Consider the following 26623-nt stretch of genomic DNA (forward strand, 5'->3'; position numbering starts at 1 on the left):
CAGTCTAAAGAAAGGTGACGAAAATGGTGTGGGGTCTGTATCAGAAGACTTATGAGGAGAGGCTGAAGCACCAACTATGTATACCCTGGAAGAAAGGATATGCCGGGGAGATATGATACAGACTTTCAGGTATCTGAAAGATTTTATGGATGCATGAACTTCAAAACTTTTCTCTTGGAAAGGAAACAGTAGAATTAGTGGACATGAAATGAAACTCCAAAGGGGACGACTAAGAACCAATATCAAGAAATATTTCTTCACAGAGAGATTGGTAGATGCCGGTAGATTCCGGAAGAGATGGTGAAAACGAAAATAGTAAATGAATTAAAAAAGGCATGGATAAGTACTCTGGATCATTAAAAGCTAGAGGTTATAAATGAAGAAAAGAGTGCATGGGGATAACCTGCATGGAACGGCAGTTACTACCCGTAATGGTAGGCCTGGGGATTACTACCCTTAGCCAATTAGTCTTGATGCTTTTGATGCAACTGCAACATCGCATCTACGGCAGGGGGGAAAAAGGGAACAAATGCTGTGCCCCAACTTTTATAGTCCAGGGTACTAATACACAGATATTAGGAAAAAAGCACGGCCTGTTTCTGCAGCCAAATACAAAAGTAAAGCATGTGTAAGCAGCATTGCCTGAATTATCAGGAAGGCTGCTCACCCCATAAAAATGTTGCTAGCAGTAATTTTGTTATTTATTTATTTGTTTAAAAGTGTTTGTATACCGTATTTACAAACAGTGTTTAATCAAAACGGTTTACATAACTAAATAAAAAAAACAAATGTAAATAAAGATTTAAATTTAAAAGAAACAGAAAAATTATCAAATTATAAAAGCTCAAAATTACAAAAATATACAATAAAAATAAAAAATCTAAGAACAATGAATAGTTTACATAAAAATAAATCAATATATAATAATGTTGTGCCCTGTGTGATGGAGAAGTAGTTATGTTATTTAGTGTGTGATATATAGAAAGCAGATTGAAATAAATGTGTTTTTAGGGATTTTTTGAAGTGTTTGGAGTTGGATATGGATCTTAAAGAGTCTGGTAATGTTATGGGTTTGACAGTTGCTTGGTTTTGATTGTAAATATCACTACCTTTACCATAAGGGTAATTGGGAGAACCAGCACAGAGCAGCAGTAACTATCCTTATCAGAAACATGGAGGTAACCTGCATGAAGCAGCATTTACTACCATAAGAAAACTTGCTGGGCAGAGTGGATGGACCATTTGGTCCTTTTCTGCCATCTTTACTATGTTTCTGTGTTACTGTGTAAGCCACAAAGTAAAATGAAAATTGGATCAGCCTTTCTTACTACCACTGACTACTGCACAGTCAAGTATACGACTATGACATCTATACTGGATATCCTGCTGGGATGTTAAACATTTAAGTAGACCTGTGACATAGATTAAGTGAGAATATTATATTCACTTTCTTTCACATTACCCTGAAATATTTCTGATAATATTGGAAAACTGTATAATTATTACTTAAGCAAATAGAATATTCTGTCCAGCTTCTCCAGAAAGGGTACTAACTGCCAGTAAAAGCCCTGTCCAACAGTCATTAGTGATTAAACACATTCATTTAATTACAAACACAATTACAAGAACTGTGACATTTTCTTAAACTTTTCGCATTTGGAAATGTCAACAAGAAAAAAAAAACATTAAAAGCATTGTTGCATAGTGAAAAGAATTTTATGTTTGTGTAGCTAGATTTCTTAAGACTGGATCAGGGCCTACACATAAAATTTCACTTCAGTAAATCAGAACTTTAACATTCTAGTCTCTCAGTGGGAAAACAGTCTTTCCTTGTTACAGCTCAAGTAATTTCACAGGAACAGTAGCTGTTTCCAAGGGATTCACTTTATTTTAAGGAAGCATGTGCATCAACTGCTGACAGTAAACAGTCAATTTACAATCCTTTCAAGGTCAATTGTTTTGAACAATTCTTACTCCTCTTCCCCTGTTCTTCTGCTTTATAGGACAGACTGTCCACTCTATTTTGGATTTTGAGTTGGAACAGCAGATGCTCAGTGAATAGGAAAGTGGCTTCTACTTTCTAACATCCTCTCCATTGTTTGCCTACCCAAAATGTTGTCTCTATTATTATGGCATCCTCTTGCCATCATTGAAAAATTTGTAGATTGTCCCTTCTGTCACGGATTCACCTGCCTCTCCATGCCCTGGTCCTGCCAGCTATGACTCCTCCTCATCTGCAGAGACTGAAAGCATCTGCAGATGAAAGTCTCTGCAGATGAGGAGGAGTCATAGCTGGCAGGACCAGGGCACCACCAGTCTTGCTAAGCTCCTCCTCACTGCTCTTAACTCACCCAAGTTTCAGTCCTATGTAACCAGCCTTGCCAGAACAACCTTGCTTCTTCATGATGTTCCGACGAATGTCGGCATGATGTTCCGACGAATGTCGGTATATAAAATCAACAAATAAATAAATAAATAAATGGAGTCACTCGGCTCTCTGACCTCGCCATTCTTGTCTTGTACTTGCCTTGAGGCCTTTGGGCTGGCTCTTGTCTTGAACCTTGTCTAGAGGTCTATCTAGGCCATTCCTTTCTCTTTGCTTTGTGGCCTACTCTAGGCGTTGCCTAGTGGCCTCTGGGCCTTCTCTAGTCTTGTATCCTGCCTTGTGGCCTTACTGGCCTCTCTATACCTAGGGGCCTTCAAGCCTATAGCCTAGTGGTCTTCAGGCCTCCAGCCATGCTCCCTTTGGCTTTTATGTTCTTTGTTCAGTGTTGCTTGCCTAGTTCTTGTCCGGTCTTGACCTGTCTGCCATGTCCAGTCCTGTCTTTGTTTGCCCTACTATCCTATCCCTTCCTTGCTTCTGCCTTGCCCTACCGCAGCCCCAGTTCATGCCCAATATCCTTACCAAGTCTGTCTGTACTCAGCCCCAGTCCTTGTCCTGTATCCTACTTCAGTATCCAGTCCAATCCTGCTCCAGTCTGCCTCTGACCACAGTGCCAAGCCTTGCCTCATCCAGCCTTGCTTCAGCCTGCCTGGACTCACCATGATGTACTGCCACTGCTGCAAAGACCTCATGACCCCCAGAACCCAAGAGCTCAACCTGCGGGAGAGAGGGCTGCACCACTCCTGGGGTGCTTTACCCAGATTCCAGTAACCATGACATCTTCCCTTCCATAAAAGTACTAGGATGGTAAAGAAGCATTAGGGTAACCAGCAAGGAGCAAAACAATAGTGGCATGACTGCACTGTGCTTCTAAAAAGGGCAGTGGGGTAAACTACGTGGAGTAGCGATTACAACCCTTGACAGCAGTGGTATGATTGCATCGGAGATCCAAGAGAGCACTAGGAAAGACCATTGCTGTGGCAGATTTTGGGCATGCTTGGGACAGATATAAGAAGAGGGTTGAGAGTTCAGAGAGAAGATATGGTCCCATTTGGGAATTTATATGCACATCTACCCAAAATGGATGAATCACAACTGATCAACTGGAAGGGCAATTTGGTACTTATCTGTGCTATTTAACGATGTTCTTATGACCATGTGGTCCCCATGGAGTGTAGTTCTGCACATGAAAATTACTCACTGGTCCTGTGTCAGGATGAGTTAGGATTTTATTCAGTTCCTTCCACAAACAAGTTTTACATTCTCCAGCTTCTTGTCATCCAGGGAGATCTTTCTATCTCTAATACCACACAAACTCTGCAACCCTCTTCTAAAGAACCTCATGCATTTTTGTCCTGTCATATCTCACATATACCTTTAACAAACCTGCTTTTTGAGATAGCTTTACAAATAGAAAGGCAAACCAACTTTATAGTTATATTTATTTACATCAGATATCAAATTTGATTAGCTACGAAACCTGCTAAAATAGTCTAGCTGACTGTCAAAAGGAAAAAGATCTAGTTTCGACTGTTATTACCATATGGGTGGTCACTGGCTCTGATGGTGATATTTGTCGTCTTCTTCTGTGGGTCTATACTAGCTCCACTGGTTGGCACAGATCCAGTCTTCCTGTCTCCAGGAACAGCAGAGACCAAAGCCACACTAAAGTGTTCTGCAAGCTCTGGAATGTCATCGTCAAGAATATGCAAGTTCAAAACCTAGCGCAAGGAGAAAAATAAAGAAAAAAACAAATCAGCAAAGTTGCATTGCACGGAATAAAGCAATAATACTGCTTTCTTAATGGTCAAGTACAACAAAAAATCTAATCTCAGCCAAAGAATTTATTATCCAGTGTCCCAGATCTCATTGCCTAATAATTTAGGATTCATTTACCACCCCTCTGATAATGGTTTGGGGTTTGCATGTGCCTTCTTATGGATACTGAATCAAAAGAGCATTTCTGCATCATGGCAGCTGATAACCGCATTCTGCGTGCTCCCTCCCATGACGATCAGTGGAGATTAAGTAGCAACTGGGAAAATTTCAGGAAAGAATTTGAAAACTATTCTCCAGCCAGTGGCTTAAACGAGAAGTCAGTTGCAGCAGCTACATTGAGCAGGGTAATGGGCACAGAATGTCACCGTGTTTATAAGCATAATTTGAGCCTTACGGAAGAACAAAGAAAGGATACAAATAGGGACAGATTTAAGATGTTGCTGCCTATGGGTTCCCTCCTTTACCTCTTCCTGCAAATCAAAGAGTAGCAGGGAGAATCAAAACAAAATAAATATTAAACGAAATGGTACTTAGGGGAAAAAAAAACCCTCCAAAACAAAAAAAAAAAGAAGCAACATTTTTGAGGTTGTACACATCTACAAACGAAGGAGATGCTAAAAGTGGCAGTGAATCTGAATCACGGCCTCATTAAGATAACAGGTGTGGCACCCAGGGGCAGTTCTAATATGAGGCAAGGTGAGGCGGTCGCCTCAGGTGGCAGAATTATGAGGTGGCAAAAAGAAAGCCCCTCTCAAAGTGCCCCTGTGGCATCTGCCTCAGCCTGCCCCAGAAACAGATTGGCCAATCGGGGTTTCGGGCATGCCCCGGTGGGCCTATCCAGCCAATCACATGGGTTAGGGTCGGTCAAAGCAGCCCCATGCTCGCAAAGCACTGCAACCAACACCAGCCATGCAGTAGCAGTTTTTTGAGACCTGCAAGTTCCCCCTATGCTTGCCATGGTCTGCCTTTTTCATTTTTGCGGTAGCAGTGGTAGCGGTGGCAGCGGCAGCATGGGGCTACCTGTTTCCCGCTTTTCTTTCTAACTGGCATTGCAGCCACATGGGCCTGGGTCCTGCTCCCTACTCTCCCTCAGGTGCCCCTCCCCCTGCTTCACCGCGGCGGCAGGAAGCACTGTCGCAGCTTCCCCATGCTTCTCTGCTGTTGTCTCTTCCTCTGCCAGCGGGAGACAGCCAGCAGATCTCCCGCTCCGCTGCCTCACCTACAGCTGAGGGTCTCCCAGTGCTGTCTGCTCCTAGGCCACCATTACGCTTAGCCACGGTAAATAAATAACCCTTTTCTCCACCCACTCCTCTTCTCCTTATCCCTCTCAGCATTGGAGCCTTTCAGCCCTCATGAAGGGTCGCTTCCAAGATCACAACAGGCAACCCAACCTGGATCCCCCCTGATCAGTGTAAGTAAAAACATTTTCTTTTTAATTCAGAGGCCCAGAGGGTGAAAAATGAGTGAGAGTGCGTGTGAGTGAGCATGCATTTGTGTGAGCATGTGAGAGTAGATATGAGCATGAGAGAGTTCATCTCACTGAACATGCATGTGTATGTAAGCGTGAGAGAGTGACTGTGAGCCAGCATGCATATTTGTGAGTATGCGAGAGTGTGAGCCACTATGCAGAAGTGTGAGCATTACAGAGTGCATGGGAGCTGTGTGTATGTGTGAGAGCGTGCATCAACGTCTCAGATATTGTGTCTGGGAGCATGCATGTGTGGGAGCGTGAAAACATGTGTGTGAGAGCGCGTGAGAGAGAGCGCATGAGCAAATGTGTATGAATGTGAGCATGAAAGAGTCAGCGTGCATGTGTCTATATGTGTGTGTGTTTGTGTGTATATGTGAGTGAGCACACGAGAGGGAGGAGAAAGTTTGTGTGTCTCCTCCCCCTCCCTACCACTAACTCATCTACAACAATCTCATGGTGACTGGAATCAAAAACTTCCAGGTATTGAGACCTGAGGATTTTTTTAAATCCTTATTAGTTTTAAGTATTAGGTGTTATTTAATGTAAAATATTTTATTGGTATTTGGGAAATATTTAACAAATTATATATAAGTTTTTATTTAATAGATGTTCTCTTCCTCAGCTGTTTTGAAATATTTATTTTTTTATTAGTATAGATTTAGTATTATTAAAAAATAAAATCAAGAAATATAGATTATCAATGTTTCATGAGGAATGGTAATGTTTCTGATTTTCCATTATTGAACTGCTTATAGAATCTGGCTTGTTCAGGTTTCCAGTTCAGTTTTGTCTGCACATTTCTATTTAAACAGTTTACGGTCTCTCTATTCTGTATTTGGCGAGGGTCTTTCCATGTTTTTACTGTGTGACTGAGGTGAGGTATTCTGCTAGCATACAGTCTGTACAAGAATCTATATCTCCTAATAGGAGAAGTATTGGTTTTAGGGCCTGATGTAATATCTGCAGCATTGCCTTCTTCATAGGTAGGGTTGTTTAAGCGCTGGCAGTTAATGCTATTTTGGTATAGGAGGTTTACTATATTGTATCTATAACTCAGTTTACTCATGACATCTGAGGGTCAAGCCCACATGCAATATGCATTATAATACGCCTAATGCCATATGAGTTTGCAGGAATTTCTATTTAGCGTCACAGCAGTGCATATAAATGTAATATACATGTTGTAATATTTTTACCTCAAAATTGTAATTTCAATGTCCTTTTTCCAGGTAAAATCTGTTATAAATTTATAATTTTTAATTGTGTGCATGTGGGAGGAAGGTGGGGGAGGAGTACAAGGCTGTAAGATTCGCCTAGGGCAGATAGCAGAGCAGCAGACGTAGAAGGCATTGAATGTGCAGGCTGCAGCCCCTGCTCTTCAATAGCAGCCTTACCTGCTGTGACACTTGCTGGAAACTACTAAATATGCAGTGACTCCTGGAGAGAGATACTGGTCTTGGGGTAGGGATGGGGGAAGACAGTGATTGAAAGAAATTGGTCTGGGGGAGAAGTTCATAGTGACTGGTGAGAGAGAAACTGCTTTAGAGGGAGGGGGTGACAATGACTGGTGAGAGAGAGACTGGTCTGGGGGATGTGGCAACAGTGACTCATGAGAGAGACTGGTCAGGGTGGAGGAGGTGACAGTGACAAGAGAGAGACTGGTTTGGCAATGGGATGACAGTGACTGGTGAATGAGCAGTGTCGGCCTTTGGGTTGGACACACTGGGTCAGTCACCCTGGACACCATAAGCATCACCTATCCTGCAGTAGCATGATGAGAACCCAGCAAGGCTGTGACAGATTCAATCCCCATGTGGCCCAAAGAAATGGGGAGGCCTAAGAGTGTGTGTGTGTTTGCGTGTGTGAGAGAGCGAGAGCCTATGTGCGTGTGAGAAAGGAAGAACCTGAGTGTGTGTGTGTGCGCATGTGAGAGCAAATGAACATATGTATGTGTGAGTCTGTGTGAGCACCTATGTGTCACAAACATGCACATACACAGATAATGTGTGAGTGTGTGCATGAGGGAGAGGGAGTGCATGTAAGTATGGGCGTATGTATGGGAAGGGGAGTGTACGAGAACAAACATGTGCAGGTATGTATGTCTGAGAAAGGATAAAGTTGGGGCGTCCCCTCTCCCCCAATCCATGGAAACATTTAATCCTTATTAAAACAAAATTGGGTGTTATTTGATATCTCTGTTTTGAAATATTTTATTGGTGTTTTGAGAAATGTATAACATTTTTAAATTATTGGATGTTCTAGTCATCAGATGTTTTGAAATAAGTTTTTATTTTATTAGTATGCTTTTACTGGTATTATTTATGATTTATATTTCTTAATTTTATTGTTTGATGTTTTATGAAGAATGATAGCGTTGCAATACATATTTTATCTGGCTTGGTGTGGTTTCCAATTTAGGTTTAGTCTGTACATTTTGGTGTAGATTTTCAAAAATACGCATGGGCGTACATGTGCGTGTGCTACCTGGCGCGCACACATGAATGCCCGATTTCATAACATGCACGCGTAGGCATGCGCAAGTTATAAAATCAGGCGTCGGCGCGCGCAAGGGGGTGCACCTTGCATGCGCCAATGCCCACGGCCTTCCCCTGTTTCCTCCCCTCTATTTTAACCTTCCCACCCTTTCCCCTAACCTTTCTCCCCCTAGCCCTACTCTAACCCCTCCTGACCTTTGTTTTAACTTTTGCGCCTGCCTCTGGGCAGGCGCAAGTTGCACGCGCCGGTAGCCTGCCAGCTCGCAATCCTCCAACACAACGGCAAATGGCTGCTGTGCCGGAGTCCTCTGGCCCCACCCCTTTTGTAAAGCCCTCGGACTTAGACACATCCCAGGGCTTTATGCGTGTCACCGGGTCTTTATAAAATAGGCCCTGCATGCGTAGGGCTTTATGTTTATGGTCTCTTTATTCTATATTCATCTCCAACTGATACCTATAGATATATTTTGTGTAATTTATGAGGAGTTAAATATCATCTGAGTGAGTAAGATCTTGTATCCATTTTCTAAAATTGTTGATGCAAAGTTATCAACAATTTTACAAATAGTTTTGCTGGGTGGCTAGGCTTTCTTTATTGCATATAGGGCCCTTGGGGGCTTGTAATATCTTATATTCAGGTTGCCAGATACCTGTTAATGGCAGGCCAAAGGATTGCTCTACTGCTTGGTTATTTAGATACAAATTTGAAATTTGAGTTGGAGATTTTTTGGCTCAATTCTGCTGATGATGTGTGATCCAGGGATACATTATTTGATAGAAAATGAAAAATGTCTTTATTCTGAGACACAGCGTTTCTATATCTAGAGAATGTGTATTTCTATATTTCTAAGGCTAGTGCTGAGGTGGTGGTGGGCAGACGGGAATAGGGGAGAGTGCAGAGGTCAGGGGGAGAGAAGTGTGCCCACCACCGCTAATCCATATCAATCTGAGGGAGGAGAGTGTTTGCCTTTCTTTCCTGCCCCCCCGATCTGACTTCATTACCTTTTCCCCCCATGTGACTTTATGTAAGAGTCAGCCTTTTGGGTGTCAGGGTGGGGGAGGTGCCATCTCATTCCTCGCCTCAGGCAGCAGGTTGCCTTGAGCCGCCCCTGGTGGCACTCCTATGCCATAGAGTATTTAGGATTTAATATTTACAGGAGGTGTAATGTAAAATGGAGATCTTCCCCTTAATGGGAAGTCTGAAAACTCTACAAAGGCTGTAAAAGGTGTACAGAAAGTGGAGAGTGCAAAAGGTTGCATTGTGAATAGATTGAAAAGCTCCAGTGTGTACAGGTAATTTTTGGTCGGTGGGTTGCCCTTCTTGACAGATGTTGGGGTTTAGCCCCATTGGGCTCAGTCTAGGGGAAGGAATAAAAACCCTGACTTTCCTGGGTCTAGAGCTGCTCCAGAGTGAAAGGACAGACAAAGAAGGTGACTGTGATCTTCTCCCAGGGTTAAAGTGCTGGAGTAGCTGGAGGTGGGCTGAGATTCTCTCTCAGAGTGTCAGGAAGCCCAAAGGAGAAAAGGAAAGACATTCAAGGAGTATTGGTGAAGCGAGACAAAAGAGAATAAAATGTACTTTATATAGGGCAGGAACTTATCTGGACCAGGAAGCCAAACTGTGCCAAAGGAAACTTGCCATGAGGCTTGGAGGATCCTGTCTGCAGATCCAGAGGGATATTTTCCTTGAGCTGATCAGGACCCAGACATTGTGTGTATATTCAGCTTGCAAATGGAAATTAAGAGAGGGCCAGGTTAGGCCTAAGGATATGAAGAAAAGAGAGCACTAGTAGCACATAGCACTGCTTGAGAAGCCAAAGTATTATTGAGGAAAGAAGAACTATGAACAAATATTGTGCTCCCTTCTTAAGTGGAGAGAAGAGTTGAAAAGACACTAATATTTTTTGTTGAACTGTTACTGTTTCTGCTAATTGCTATAATGTTTTATTCAGAAGATTATTCAATAAACTATTTGTTGGTTGGAGCACAACTTTTGAGTGTACAATAGTTTAATTATTGGGAGTGTCCTTGGTCCAGTACTGGCCTTGCAGGTTATCCTGCCCCTAGTTCACCGCCCCAGAGGATTTTTCTCCCATCTCGGGAGAGAGACCCCAATGCTCCCCAAGGCTGGGAAGGTGACCCCTGGTGAAACAGGAACTATACAGGGCTATGCTACTGATGCTGTGGTTGACAGCTCACATTTCCCCTTGTTAACTGGACCAAAGTGAAAAGAACAGTGAGCATAGTTAAACTCCCCCACAAAACCCAAATACTAACCTATATGGCTCCCACCCCTCCAAAGACAATGTCAGACCTCCAGGCCCACTGACCTGTACCCCCTTTCCAAACCAGACAAGGGCCTCCAGGCTATGGCCTTCAGTTAGTGTCAACAGTGTCATTTTGATTTTAATGCCGTAGCCAATAGAAGGGAAATCTGCTTTCTTCTGCCAGTGAAAAGCAGAAAATCTTTTGGGGTGAGTTGAGTCTGGAGGGGTTGTATTGAGAGGGTGGTGGGCCTGGAGACTCTTGCCTGGTTTGGGGGTGAAAAGCTCATTGGTGCCAGAAGCCTAGAATTGTCTTTAAGAGAGTTACAGGTGAGAGAGGCTGCATGGGTCTGCATCTGGTTTTTCAAGACCTTAAGGCCTATTGTGACCTATTATACTTTTGTTAAAAGACTCCCCCCTCCCCAACACACACACACACCTGGTAAAAGCCCTATCAGTTCCTCCCCTTTCCCCTTATCAGAAATGTGCAGCTGGTGCCGATATACATAATGACACTGGGAGAGGTAAGGCTTTCCTTTGCCCAGGGCATGTGGTAATATATGAACATTAGAGGTCATGGTAACTAGATATGTGCATTGTTTAGTTGTTTCGGTTTGGACTTCGTTTTCAGGCCCCCACAGGAAATTTTGGTTTTCCCTGGAGATCTTTTTTTTCTTTTTCGTGGGCCTTGATTTTCGTATTAGTGAGCGCTAATGGGAGTTAGCACGCATTAACTCCCGTTAGTATGCACTAACCATAGTTAGCGCACACTAACATTTTAAAGTTAGTGAGCACCAACTCCCATTAGCGTGCACTAACACAAATTACAAATTTTTCCGAAATTTCAGAAAAATTCCATTCGTTTTTCGGTTCCCCCTAAACTATGACGAATTAGACAATTTCGTTGAAATTGTCTAATTCGTGAAAAATGAATGCACATCTCTAATGGTAACCACACAACCTGCTATATACAAAAGAATTAAAGACATTTTGTAAATACCATGTTCATCTTGAGACACTAATTCATATTAAAACCATGAGTTAGTTAGCAAATAAGCCCTTGAGTTTGCAACCCACAAGACAAGGGCTATTTAACATAACAGTCAGTGATGCCACCCTATATTGAATGCAATACTAAAAATTAGAAAGGTTAGACAGAAAATGCTACATGTGCCCTGTGTCTTACACTCTTACTCCAAGCACTCACTGTTTAACACTCTGCTAGAAGGAACTTTGGTCTGATCTATTTTTACAAATCTTATATTCTAATGTGCTCCCATGATGTTTAACTGTAAATTTCTATTACATGGCATTTTTTCATGGAGACTTTCAAAGAAACAAGCAAAAAATGTAAATAAGGAGAGAGATATTACCTCATATCTGGAAGATGGAAGGAATGTGATAACTCCACTGCTATTAGCAAAATCGGCACTGGAGTAATTCATACTGGTAGAGTCAATCTGAGAAAGCACATAAAACACATATACATAGTCCAGGGCTCCTCTTGTACGTTCCACAACACAAGATATGGTAGTACCTTCATCAGAAACCTGAAAGCAAATGCAAAACTGTTTTCCACAATGTATTAAAAATAGGAAAGATACATTTTGGACTTTAGTACTAAGTACTAGCACACAAGTTTTCAGGAAAAATAGTTCCATATTTCACTACAAAAAGATTAATTTTTTTGCATCTAGGGTTAGCTGTTGAAATTGACCCTGGCCCTGGAGTTCATGTGCCTATTCTTTTGTGCAGTTTTTAGAGATAAGAAATGGATTTGTTCAATGATTTTGTATTCAACTAGAACCTGGACAAGTTTTTGAGTGGGGAATATTTGGAGTGACGATTATATCATCCTGGTAGGTTGTATACCGTAATCCATATATATATATATATATATATATATATATATATATATATATATATATTAGGGATGTGAATCGTTTTTGAACGATTAAAATTATCGTCAGACTGTCGCCCGTATGACATAGTGAGGGCAAAGGTAGCGCCGGCGCCAGTTTGAAGATTGGCAATACGGCCCACGTGCAGGAGGTCGCTCCCGGACCCCCGCTGGACTTTTGGCAAGTCTTGTGGGGGTCAGGAGGCCCCCCCCAAGCTGGCCAAAAGTCCCTGGGGGTCCAGCGGGGGTCCGGGAGTGATCTCCTGCACGCGTGACGTCGGGAGCTAGGAACCAAAATGGCGCCGGCGCTACCTTTGCCCTGTCACATGATAAGGGCAAAGGGCCACCGGCGCCATTTCTCTAAACGCAGCCGTGGCCAGAGAGCTGGAGATCGCGCCGGGACCCCCCCACTGGACCCCAGGTAATTTAAAACATTTTGGGGGGGGTTCGGGAGGGTGGGGGATTTGTTTTAAAGGTTCGAGGTGGGTTTTAGGGTTTTTTTGGTGTGCCGGTTTTCCCGCCTTCCCCTGATTTACGATTTTTAACGATTTTTAAAAAAAACAAAGCACGACGATCAGATTTCCCTCCCCCCCAGCCAAAATCGATCGTTAAGACGATCGATCACACGATTCACACCCCTAATATATATATATATATATATATATATATATATATATATGATGCTCTTTTTTTATGTACATAAACTGAATGTTTTTCTTCATCTTTATTCAATCCACTATTGAAATGATTATTCACAGTCTTTTTATTAATAACCTTTATTTTTGGACTATCAAAAAGGTTTCAACATCACACTCTGCCTCAGATTTCTCAGAAGGAAACAAAAAAGAATTCCAGGGAATAATAAGTTTCTTCACATCTGTACATATGATACACCGCTTAACGGAATATATTATAGTTATCCAGAAGCACTGTCAACTTATAGGTCTAACAGTACATATATGTATTTTATCTTAATGATGGGGTATTTCCCCTTGAAAGTTAACAGTGTGTCACATTTCAGGAAAATGGCCTTTGTGGTTTTTGAGAAACTATAGGCAAAAACATTAAAAACCTCAAGCTGAAAAATTCTTTTGACATTTTTGCAACTCAACTAGCTGAAAAACGACACTGAATTGTAAATTTGCTTTCATTTCCTGTTAAGGCTAGGGATGTGCAGAGGGACGCCATACCTTGCATTCGGATTCGTCGAGGAGCAGATACGTTGCATTCGGCCGTATGGCGCCCCGATGTGTTAATACGGCGATTTCTATTCGTGTCCCAGCTAAAATTAAAATTAACTACAACCCCCCCCACCCTCCTGACCCCCCCAAGACTTACCAAAACTCCCTGGTGTTCCAGCGGGGAGTCCGGGAACCATCCCCTGCACTCTCACACCCTCGATGCTGGTTTCATCATAGCGCCGATAGCCTTTGTCACAGGGGCTACCGGTGCCATTGGTCAGCCCCTGTCACATGGCCATCGGCGCCATCTTGTGCTCCTACCATGTGACAGGAGCTGACCAATGGCACCGGTAGCCCCTGTGACATAGTATGGGCAAAGGCTGATGTACTAGAGTCTGCTTGTGATTGGCAATTTTAACCACATTTCTCAAACACCCTGAAACTTAAAACTTTCAGAACTCCAGAAATCAGTACTTTCTGCTTTCTAGTTAAGGCGCGTATCTTATAAAATCCGGGGTCGGCGCACACAAGGGGGTGCACATTTGTGCAACCTGTGCGCGCCGAGCCCAGCGCGCGCTGCCTGTTCCCTCCGAGGCCGCTCCAAAATCGGAGCAGCCTCGGAGGGAACTTTCCTTCCGCCTTCCCTCACCTTCCCCTCCCTTCCCCTACCTAACCCACCCCCCCCGGCCCTATCTAAACCCCCCCTACCTTTGTTGGCAGATTTACGCCTGCGGAAAGCAGGCATAAATCTGCACGTGCCAGCGGGTTGCTGGCGTGCCATCACCCGACCCGGGGGCTGGTCCGGAGGCCTCGGCCACGCCCCCGGGCCCGCCCCCGAAATGCTGTGTCACTCGCGACACGCCCCTCCATGCAAGGCCCGGGACTTACACGCGTCCCGGGGCTTGCGCGCGCCGCCGAGCCTATGCAAAATAGGCTCGACGTGCGCAGGGGGGGGTTTGGGGTAGGTTTTTGGGGGGTACGCACGTACCCCTTTGAAAATCTACCCCATAGTGATAGGAGTATAGTATCGTCCATCTGGCCTAGAGAAATACTAAGAGAAATAAGGGACGCTAACTAATTTGGCAGTGCAGTAATAATGGGAGATTTCAATTACCCCAATATTGATTGGCTAAGCATAACATCAGGACATGCTAGAGATGTAAAGTTCCTGGATGGAATAAACGACTACTTCATGGAGCAACTGGTTCAGGAACCAACGAGAGAGAGTGCTATTTTAGATCTAATTATTAGTGGAATGCAGGATTAGTAATAATGATCATAACATGATCAAATTTGAACTAATGACTGGAAGGGGGACAATATGTAAATTTACAAGTCTAACACTAAATTTTCAAAAGGGAAACTGATAAAATGATGAAAATAATTAGAAAAAAAACTGAATGGTGCAGCTGCAAAGGTTAAAAGTGTACAACAGGCATGGACGTTGTTTAAAAATACAATCTTAGAAGCGCAGACCAGGAGTATTCCACACATTAAAAAAGGTGGAAGGAAGGCAAAACGATTACCGTCATGGTTAAAAGGTGAGGTGAAAGAGGCTATTTTAGCCAAAAAAAAATCCTTCAAAAATTGGAAGAAGGATCCATCTGAAGAAAATAGCAAAACCAATAAGCATTATCAAGTGTAAAACATTGATGAGACAGGCTAAGAGAGAATTTAAAATGAAGTTGGCCATAGAAGCAAAAATTCATAATAAAAACTTTTAAAAATATCTCCGAAGCAGGAAACTTGTAAGGAAGTCTGTTGGATCATTAGATGGACCAAAGGGCTAAAGGGACTTTTAGGGAAGATAATGCCACTGGAGAAAGACTAAATTGATTCTTTGTTCCTGTGTTTACTAATGAGGATGGTTGGGAGATACCGGTTCCAGAGATGGTTTTCAAGGGCGATGAGTTAGATGAACTGAATCAAATCACTATGAAGCTAGAAGATGTAGCAGGCTAGATTGACAAACTAAGAAGTAGCAAATCACCTGTATCGGATGCTATGCAACCCAGAGTTCTGAAGGAACTAAAAAATGAAATTTCAGATCTATTAGTTAAAATTTGTAACCTATCATTAAATCATCCATTGTACCTGAGAGTGGCCAATGTAACCCCAATAATTAAAAAGGGCTCCAGGGGTGACCCAGGAAACTATAGATCAGTAAGCTTGACTTCAGTGCTAGGAAAAATAGTGGAAACTATTCCAAAGATCAAAATCACAGAGCATATAGAAAGACTTGGTTTAATGGAACACAGTCAGCATGGATTTAACCAAAGGAAGTCTTGCCTAACAAATCTGCTTCATTTTTTTTGACGGGGTTAATAAACATGTAGATAATGTAGATGTACTGTATTTGGATTTTCAGAAGGCATTTGACAATGTCCCTCATCAGAGGCTTCTAAGAAAACTAAAAAGTCATGGGAAAGGAGCTGATGTCCTTTCATGGATTATAAACTGGATAAAAAATAGGAAACAGACAGTAGGATTAAATGACAATATTCTCAGTGGAAAAGGGTAAATAGTAGAGTGCCTCAGGGATCTGTACTTGGACTAGTGCTTTTCAATATATTTATAAATGATCTGGAAAGGAATATGACGAGTGGTGTAATCAAATTTGCAGAAGATACAAAATTATTTAGATCACAAGCTGATTGCGATAAATTGCAGGAGGACCTTGAGAGACTGGAAGATTTGGCATCCAAATGGCAAATGAAATTTAATGTGGACAAGTGCAAGGTGATGCATATAGGGAAAAATAACCCATGCAGTAGTTACACGATGTTAAGGTCCATATTAGGAGCTACTACCCAAGAAAAAGATCTAGGCGTCATAGTAGATTATAAAATGAAATTCTCGGCTCAGTGTGCTATGGCAGTCAAAAAAAGCAAACAGAATGATAGGAATTATTAGGAAGGGAATGAAAATAAAATGGTGGATTTCATAATCCCTCTGTATCGCTCCATGGTGAAATGACACTTTGAGTACTTTTTGCAGTTCTGGTCACCACATCTCAATAAAGATATGGTTGCACTAGAGAAAATACAGAGAAGGGCAACCAAAATGGTAAAGAAGATGAAACTACACCCCTATGAGGAAAGGCTAAAGAGGTTAGAACTGTTCAGCTTGGAGAAGTTATGGCTGAGGAGGGAAATGATAGAGGTCTATAAAATCATGAGTGGTCAAGAAGGGTAAATGTGAATCGGTTATTTACTCTTTCGGACAATAGAAAGCCTAAGGGGCATTCCATGAAGTTAAAAATTAGCTCATTTAAAACAAATCTGAGAAAATTCTTTTTCACTCAACACTTTGGAATTTGTTGTTAGAGGATGTGATTAGTGCAGTTAGTGTAGCTGGGTTTAAAAAAGGTTTGGATAAATTCCTGGAAGTGAAGTCCATAAACTGCTAAAAATCAAGTTGACTTAGGAAATAGCCACTGCTATTACTGGCATTAGGAGCATGGGATCTACTTAATGTTTGGGAACTTGACAGGTACTTGTAGCCTGGATTGGCCACTGTTGGAAACAGGATGCTGGGCTTGATGGACTCTTGGTCTGACCCAGTATGGCAACTTCTTATGTTCTTATTATGCATCTAGATCTCAATGAATCCTTTGAAAAATGTACTCATAAAGGTGCATTCTCTGTACTATGATCAAAAGGGTTTTACTGTATAAATAACGCATATAACACGCATTGGGAAGTAGCCCATTTTGATTTTGGAATGAACATTCTAATAAAAATGATTTCACAGTTATTGTTGCTGATTAATCTGCAAATAAGCTCTAAAATAAACTGTCAAGGACACTGTAAACCAAGAGATGAGGTGGTTTATATGATTAGGCAATACAAATCTTAAATGCTTCATCCCAGTGAAAACATCAGATGTGTTTTCTTGCTCACCACATAAAATTACGCTGCAATTGCTCAACATCTCACCTCAGGAATACAGGGTCCTGTGAAACGAAATAGCCCATTAGCATTGTCACTTTTTTGTATCCTTAATGTTGCTGTAATGTTTTCTTTTGCAAGTCGGGCTCCACCACACACGGACACTAGTTTCAACACAAACAGTTCCTCTCCCTCTTCATCATCATCATCTTTTGCAGAAACAATGAATGATTTATTGCTTTCTCCTTGCCTGTACTCCAGATACCCAGAGACTGGATATAAGTCGGCCTTCGCTGGAGTGTTATGAAGCTCATTGATCTCCGCTTGACTTAATTTGCGCTCATAAAGCCTCACATCCTGCATTAATCCTGTATATCTGCTACCATTATTCACCCCTGCACCAACTCGCAATGTTCCAGGACCTGAAATTAAGCAAAAATAAATATATTTATGTACTACCGACTGATATCAAAGTAAACATAAGATAGCTTACTTTAAAAAAACAATATAATTGTATATTTATCAACCTAATCGAAAAGCAATATTCAGAGGGTTATCTTAGTCATACTTCTTCACAGTTCATTCATGAACACCCCCACATTTCCTGTAGTCATAACAGGATATACAAGAGTTTGAGTCAAAAGAGAAGACAATGAGAAATATGAAATCCAGTTTACTTCCAACATAATCAAGTTAGCGCAGTCCTTTTTCAAAGAAATTTATAAATAAGTTTACATCTTTCTCTAGACAGAATAAAATGTTTCAGTTGCTTACCATGTAATTTAAAACTTAAGAGGCTGATATGCAGTACTACTTAGCTGGATATCCAGTCCCATTCCATGGCTGCCACATACCCAGATAACTATCCAGCTAAGTAGTTAGCCGGATAAGTGGTGGATGGGATATGGGTGTTCTGGGGAGGAGCTACTTATCTGGCTAACTTAGGACCTGATCACTAAGGGCCAGATTTTAAAAACTACCGCGGGCGTAGATTTGTGTGCGCAACCCAGTGCACACAGATCTATGCCTGATTTTATAACATGCACGCGCAGCCACGCGCATGTTATAAAATCCAGGATCGGCGCGTGCAAGGGGGTGCACAATTGTGCAACTTGCGCGCGCCGAGCAGCCTTCCTCCGTACCCTCCGAGGCCGCTCCGAAATTGCAGCGGCCTCGAAGGGAACTTTCCTTCTGCCACCCCCACCTTCCCCTCCCTTCCCCGCCCCCCAGCCCTACCTAAACCCCCCCTTACCTTTGGAGGCTTTTAAAAGGGTTACACACGTCCCTTTTAAAATCTGCCCCTAAGGCTTTTCTCCCATTCTGTGTCTAAGTGAATATAGCTAAGAAAATCAGGCCCTTAGCTGGATAAGTAGCGATATTCAAACTTATCCATTTAAGTTAACCGGATAAGCCAGACCTGCTCAATAGCAGCTCTAAAGTTAGACATATAAGACTTATCCAGCTATCTAGTGACTTATTCAGGAATATTCAGCAGCATGGCCATGCTGCTGAATATTCTAAGTGAATTAGTTGGCTAAGTCTTAGCTGGCTAATTTACTTAGACGAATATTTCTGAAGATCTACCCCCAAATTATTAAACTTGACTGAACATGAGGCAGCAACTGTACTGTAAGACTCAGTTAAAACTTGGATATTGCTCTAGACTTTGGATTTATAGAAAACTATAATTGTAAAATTTGTTATATATAATAATAGCTTACCATCAGCAATAGCTTCGCCTTTTAGGTTCTTCATTCCACCAGGAACAAGATTTCCATTAAAATAAAATTCAATTATGCCATCATCCAAAGTAATCAGAAAATGAAGCCATTCTTTTGCTTCCAGGTACTTTAAAACCACTGTCTTAGCAACATGTGTCACATTGGATGCAAGAGTGATGTAATAAAGCAACAGTGCAACATAGGAGTCATTAGTTTGGATTTTCACACCATAATACAGGGTTCCATTATCATTGCCTTTTGCTATTATGAACCCATCAGTGTTGTCATCAGGCATCACCCACGCTGAAAATGTAAAGTTTCTGAGTGAGTTATTCATACCGTAGTAGAATTCAGGTCGCACTATTCCAAATGCATCCTCTGCTCCATTAAAGTACAAAGCGTCCGTTCCACTGTGATGGCGCCGCAGGTGAGGACTTGACTGAACGGAGCGAGGGAACGATGCAAGCAGTAAAAAATCAAACACTGGAGGAAAGCCATCTTTCAATGGACTGGACAAGAGTTCCCAGCCTACCCGAACTTCTCCAAAGGTTCCCTGTTGTCTCCAAATTGAAAAGCTGGTAATATACGACAAGTCGTCTCGAGAAAGCGTATCTTCTGCTATTTCCCTGTCTTGGCTTTCAGGGCTTACGACAAACACTCCAAACGGGTCATCATTGAAGGGAATCATCACTGTTACATTTAGCATGGTTTCAGCTAACTGACCACCAGGGCCAGGGTACCCACCTATATGATGACGATTATTAAAAAAACAAGTTTAATGGCTCTCAAAGATCAGTGTGCAAAGTGCAGCTGCATGGATTCAAGGAAACAAAATGGAACTTGAACATTTTGTCTTGGCTTAGATTTGTTCAGCTGCGAAGAGAAATTAAACTTTGTGTAAAACAGATTCATATAATCGCTAGATGTTTCCACTATGAAATTTTGATTTAAGGAGCAATTTTCAAAACTATGAGTTCTGTTGCAAAGACTGCAGGTACTTTCGCCAGCAGACTTTGCACCAGTTCTCAAGGGGAATGTACGTGTGTACTTTCTCTTTGACAATTGTTCAGGGGAAAAATACATGCAGAGATTTGCACCTCCTTTTAAAGCAGATGTTTTTTCCCTGAAATACAAATGCAAATTAGTTTTGAAAATGCAACAATGATTCACGTTGTTGCCTCCCCTGACCTAACCCTGCCTGAGTCCACCTGCTTTTTCCACAGGTAAAAGCATTCACATTGTTGATCCCAGCAATTAGTTTTGCCCGCATCCATGGCGAGCAATTTTCAGACAGCCCTTTACATCGGTAAAAAGCTTTTGAAAATTGCCTTTGCACTGTTATTTTCATAATTTTCAAAATATTACATTTTTCTGTATTTAGAAACTAGAGCAATATGCTACCATTAGTCAAAAGGCATAATCATCCCACATAAAAGCAAGAAATAATTCTCCTATTATCTAACATGAGCTAAAACCCCAAGGGTCCTATATCACATGAAAATGAAAAATATAATAAAATTTACTCAAATTACAATTTATTGAATCTCAATACATGTTTCTTTACGCCAAAAATTCAATAACAGGCAATTAAAAAATATAACCAGCAGTACCAAACGAGTGCTTTAGCAACAAATGTTTAGATTTCTCAAATAAGAGGAAAGGAGATTTTAAATAATATTTAAAATAAGAAAAAAACTGTACCTGAAATGTTCACCAGTTTTAAGGTATATAATTCATTGAACTCAGGAATTTTATCAGGAAGGGCAAGGAGAGTTATTGGTTTGAATGCTTCACCATCCATGAACCACAGCATCCCAGATGTTTCATAGAACTCCTGCCCAGATCTCAAGGCAGAATCATTCTCGAACAGTCTCCAGGCTACAGAAACATTGCCAAAGTTCCCTCGGTGCCTCACGACCCTGTTTATTGAATCAGACAGAGTGAGCTACCTATTAAAACTAAATCAGCAAGAATGACCAAAAAATCATCCAGATTTCTTCTACTAGAAACCATGTGCTCAAAGGCTTTGTACACACCCTCTCACGTGGGTACTGAAACTTGTACTAAGGATTGCCTATTGATGGCACCAAATTATACACCAGCAAATTCATACATACAGTGGCTTGCAAAAGTATTCTACCCCTATAAAGTCAGCAGATTTGTGTGGATTACAAATGACACTTACACAGATTGCTGCAGACAGTATGTTGATTGCAGACCAGTATGCTTGCAAAGTAAATTTCAAAGTCACAATTCACTATTTCTCTGCTTTTCTTGCAAAATAAAATTAAAAACTGAAAAATGCTGCTTGCATAAGTATTCAGCGCCTGTGCTGTGGAAGCTCCAAGTTTACACAGATGAAAGAATTTGCCCTAACAAGTGGCTTACAATTAGCCTCAGTCTGTGAATCATTAAAAAAAAGTCAGTTTTTCTGAATAAAAGACCCACTAATTTCAGTACCATTATTCAGACTGTAAATCTGAAGGAAAGCTGTGAAAATGAAGGCCAAAGAGCATTCTAAAGAAATTAAAGATAAATTTATAGACGTGCACAAGATAGGAAAAGGCGACAAAATAATATCCAAGTGCTTGGATATCTCATTGAGCACTGTTGGATCAATTGTAAGGAAATGGAAGCTGCATCATACCACCCAACACTGCCTAGACAAGGCAGTCCCTCAAAACTCAGAATCAGGGCAAGAAGGAGGCCGGTGAGAGAAGTCACAGAGAGGCCAATGGTCACTTTGAAGGAGCTACAGAGTTCAGTGACTGAGGCTGGAGTGGAGGTGCACCAGTCAGCCATATCAAGAGCTCTGCATATAACTGGCCTGCATGGGAGGGTGACTAGAAAGAAGCCACTACTGAAGAAAACCTAAATCAAAACATGGCTGGAGTTTATCAGAAAGCATCAGAGTAACCCAGCTAACATGTGGAATAAGGTTTTGTGGTCAGATGAGACAAAAATGGAGCTTTTTTGCCAAAATTCAAAATGCTATCTGTGTTGCAAACCTAACACTGTCCATTCCTCAGCAAAGATAAGGTTGCCAACTGTCTGAATTTTCTCCAGACAGTATGAATATTTCAGGAGATGTCCGGAAGCCAGAAGGAGGGCTGAAATGTCCGCAAACTGTCCTGAGTTTAGCCCTCCAATCCAGCTGCAGTCCACCCAGCCTGAAAACCCTCTTCCTACCCAGTGCCTTCAATTAAGTGAACACCATCCCTACTGCCAAGGTCAGCGTGGTGCCTCTTCAGCAGCTCCTGCAGCATGTGGTTCAAACATCAGCTGTTTGAAATGCGGGGGCTTCTGTAGTCTGCGTGCTTCAAATGGTTAATGCTTTACCTGTGTGCCAGGAGTAACAGAAGAAGTGCTGTGTTGACCTTGGAAGTACGGTGGTGGTGGGGGGGGGGGGGCACAGTCGAGAGGCCCCAATCTGAGGCCAACGGCAGAGTGGTGACATCCGGCGGGCCACAAGCATAGCTCATTCCCCTCATGGCAGAAGATGAAGGAGACCCACTGGGCTGCAAGCGGAACCCATACCGCTTGCATGCAGCTGAGGAGCAGCGATATCCGGCAGGCCACGAGCAGAGACCATCTCGCTCACTGCAGAAGACACAGGAGAGAGAGGCTGGATAGCTGCAGGCGGAGTCCATCCAGCCTGCAGCTTAAGAGGAAGAAGCCCAGAATGACTGCATGTGAGTCTATGGGATTGAGAGAGGAAGGTTTTGTGTGTGTGTGTGTGTGTGTGTGTGTGTTTGTGAGTAACAGATTGAGAGCCTGTGTGTATCTGTGAGTAAGAGATTGGGAGCCTGCATTTGTGTATGGGAGTTCGTGTGTGTATGTGAGTAAGAGACTGGGAGTGTGTGTGTGTTTGTGTGAGAGAGGAAGCCTGTGGCAGGGATTTATGAGAGTGTGTGCAAAAGAAAGAGGGGGCTTATGAGAAGGATATGAGTCTACACTGGAGAGAGGGAGAGCCTTTTTGAGGGGGTTGTGCGTGTGTGTGTTGTGTGTGTGTGTGTGTGTGTGTGTGTGTGTGTGCGCAAGAGAAAGAGGGGAGCCTCTGTGAGGGAGAGGAGAGCCAGAGATCGCTTGGAGGGGGGATGGAGGAGTGAATTTTGGTGGGGGGGAAGAGTGCCAAAAGAAGTATCCACCCTAGGTGTAAATACTTCAGATACACCTCTGGCAGTAGGGGCAATGTTCAGATCATTGAAGCACTGGTGCTGGGCGGGAGGAGCTGCAGCCTGGAAGAAAAAGTGCCTCAGGAGCAGCAGGGCAACATAGAGCTCAAGCCCTGCCGGCCAAAGAAGATGCACCCTTGGAGCTGCAGAACAACAAGGAGCTCAAACTCCGCTAGCAGAAGATGCACCCCATGAGTACGGAACCGGCAGGGAGTCCAAGCATGCTGACAAAATGTATGAGCAGAGAAGGAAGTCTGAGTATGTATATGAAGGAGAGCAAGTGTGAGAGCCTGTGTGTGTGGGAGAGAGAGCCAGTGAGTCTGTGTATGTGTATGTGAGTGAAGAAGGGAGAGAGAGAGCCTGTGATTGTGAGAGTCTGTGATTGTTAAAGAGCCTGTGTGTTTGAGAGAGAAGGAGTGCACATGACGCTCAACATGTATGAGAGAGAGAATGAATACATATGTTAGAAAGTTTGTGTGTATGAGAGAGAAAGAGGATAAAGTGTGCACCTTCCCTCTCCCCCCACTAATCCACAGCAATCTCAGGGTGACTGAAAATCAAAAAGTTCCCAGGTATGGAGAGCTGGGGTTAGTTTTTATCCCTATTTGTTTTAACTATTGGACTTTATTTGATGTATCTGATGTTCTGACATTTTATTGATGTTTGGTAAATTTTTAAAAAGTTTAAAATGAGTTATTAATTATTGGATGTTAGTCAATTCAACTGTTTTGAAATTATATTATTTTTATGGTTTCACTATTATGATTTTTATATTACTTGATTTTACTGTTTGATGTTTTATGAGGAATGAAGATGTTTGTTTTTTCCATTTTTGCACTATATACAGAGTCTGGCTTGTTGCAGATTACAGTTCAGTTTTTGTCTACCCCTTTCTATTTATAGATTATGGTCTCTTTATTCTACATTTGGAGATGGTTATCTGTGTTCTGCATGTGTGACCTAGGTGAGGTATTGTGCTGGCATGTAGTTTCTATGTAGGGATCTATAGCACTTGGCTTGGTGTTTAAGGGCTCGGTATAATATTTACAGTGTTGCCTTTTCTGAGGTAGGGTTTTTATTTTTAAGTGCTGGTAATTAGTGTGGCTTTGGTTTGGGAGATGAACTAATTTATAATATTAATTCAGTTTACTTATGGCTTTCTGGTGGCCAAGCCTATACCCAACACACGTTACAACAGGCATAATACCTTATGGGTTCCAAATGTCTTTTTTGCAGGATTTTCTGGCTGGCAGCAAGGCAGTGCATGGAAATAGAAATATGCATGTTGTGAGTTATATTTTTACCTAAGACTGTACTTTGAATGTCCTTTTCTATGTAAAATCTTTTACAATAACTACATAATTTTTTTAATTGTGTGTGTGGGGAGGGTGTCACACAAGGCTGTGTGTTGGGTTGCCAAACTGTGGGTTGGGACCCCAAATGTGGTCACAAAACGTTCAGCTGGGGTCACAAGCACCTCAAAGGGCAGCATATTTCTTTCAGGCACCAGCAGCAGCATTAGTGGTGCAAGTCTGTTTGGCACACACTCACTGGCTTTGCAGCAGCCCTGCCCTTGTATGAGTTTCTGTGGTAAACAGGAAGCCCTAAACAAAAAGGGATCTGGGCTGCCACAGGGCCTGTGAGCTTGCACTGACTCACAGACCCTAAGCTGACTTTCATTACTAATATTGCTGCCGCTTGCAGATAACTATTGGGTTTGGGACAGCCATGAAGGGAAGGGTGCATTGAGTGTGCACAGGCCAGTGGAGATTGCCACTTCTCCTGTCTCCTCACCCACTACTGAATCTACCCGAAAAAAAAAAAAATGTTGCCCCTGTCAGCAGCCTGAACGCTCTTCCCAACAGTTGTCATCCACCTTTGGCAAGGGACTATTTTGAAGGCTGGGATCAGATGCAGGAGAGGTTTGAGGGTTGGATCACCCGGAGAGGAAATGGCTGTGGAGGGTGAGGGAGGTATGAGAGAAGATCAAATGGGGATGTTGGGTGAGAGGGGATCAATTAGGGGGATGTGAAAAAAAGGGTTGGAGGTGAAGCTGGGGAGTGAGCAAGAGAGGGCCGGAGGATTGGATGAGAGGAAGGAATGAAAGAGGATCAATTGGGGTTACAAAAATGGCATGGGGTGAGAGAGGATTAGCTAGGAAGACAGGAAATGGCTAGAGGAGGTGAGAGAGAGTATGGTCTGGGAAGGTGAGAGGAGCTGTACAATATAAGAGGGGATCAGCTGGAGGGGCAGAGGTTGAGAGAGGAGGTCCTCTGGAGGGGATGGACATTGAGAGAGTGGATCAGCTGGAATGTGGGGAGGGTGAAAGTGGAGTGATTGTTGGAGGGGGATTGCCCTTGATGGTTTGTTTTGGTCATCCTCTGCAATCATATACATCTTCAAGTGGTAAAATGGGGTCTGTTAATCATTAGATCCAGGGGGGGGGCGCTTTGGATAAAGGTTTGGGAAGCCCTGGCCTAGGGTATCTAATATCCTTGCACCGGTCCTGGGATGGCAGTGGTAGGTAAAGGGGTGTGATATAAGGTTAAAAAAAAAGTTTTCCTAGTGGTGGGGGTGGCATTTATTAAGTAATTGTAATTTTCCTGAATGTTCCAATGGGATGTTTTTGGTATTTTTATATTTCAGATCTCCTGGTTGCACCTCACTTTGTGCACAGTTTTCTAGTAATAAGGCAAGTAATAAAAGTTTTGGGGTTTTTTTTAATAAATAGTTGTGTGGAAGGACAAAGATGAACATTTTACTCCATGCGTCCAAGTGTTGGAATTTTCAGAGTTGGAAGTTGGCAACCCTAAGCAAACACCATCCAAACAGTAAAGAATAGGGGTGGCAGCATCATGTTGTGGGATGCTTTTTCTCAGTGGGGACTGGGTATCGTTAAAATTGAAGGACAGATGGATGATGCAACATACAAGACAACCTGCTTCAGTCTGTTAAAAAACTAAAACTTGGGAGAAACTTCACCTTTCAGCAGGAAAATGACCCTAAGCCCAAGGCCAAAGCAACACAGGAGTGATTTAACAGCAAAAAGATTAATGTTTTACAATGGCCAAGTCAAAGTCCAGATCCCAATCCAATAGAGAATCTGTGGCTCTATTTGAAAATTGTAGTCCATAAGCGTCATCCAACCAACCTGAACAACCTGGAGGAAATCAGTCAAGAGGAATGGGCAAAAATCATTCCCCAACAATGTGCAAAGTTGGTAGAGACTGAAAGCTGTTATTGCAACAAAAGATGGCTCTACAAAGTACTAATCTGAAGGGGTTGAATACTTATGCAAGTAGCATTTTTCAGTTTTTAATTTTATTTTACAAAAAGAAATGCAGAAAAATAATTGTGACTTTGA

The 26623-nt window shown here is 42.3% G+C and overlaps 1 protein-coding gene across 1 annotated transcript in view; it reads right to left on the bottom strand.

Annotated features, from left to right (window-relative positions):
- ADGRV1 (adhesion G protein-coupled receptor V1) overlaps positions 1 to 26623 on the bottom strand; it is a 1128533-nt gene that overhangs the window by 924243 nt on the left and 177667 nt on the right. Inside the window, exons 19-23 of the mRNA XM_029573357.1 lie at positions 20786 to 21003; positions 19085 to 19828; positions 17412 to 17785; positions 11766 to 11942; positions 3924 to 4104 (exon numbers count right to left, since the gene is read on the bottom strand). Of these exons, the coding sequence (XP_029429217.1) occupies positions 3924 to 4104; positions 11766 to 11942; positions 17412 to 17785; positions 19085 to 19828; positions 20786 to 21003 (1694 nt within the window). The remainder of the gene's footprint in view (positions 1 to 3923; positions 4105 to 11765; positions 11943 to 17411; positions 17786 to 19084; positions 19829 to 20785; positions 21004 to 26623) is intronic.

This window comes from Rhinatrema bivittatum, chromosome 1 (assembly GCF_901001135.1).
Source record: "Rhinatrema bivittatum chromosome 1, aRhiBiv1.1, whole genome shotgun sequence".
NCBI classification, from domain to species: Eukaryota; Metazoa; Chordata; class Amphibia; order Gymnophiona; family Rhinatrematidae; genus Rhinatrema; species Rhinatrema bivittatum.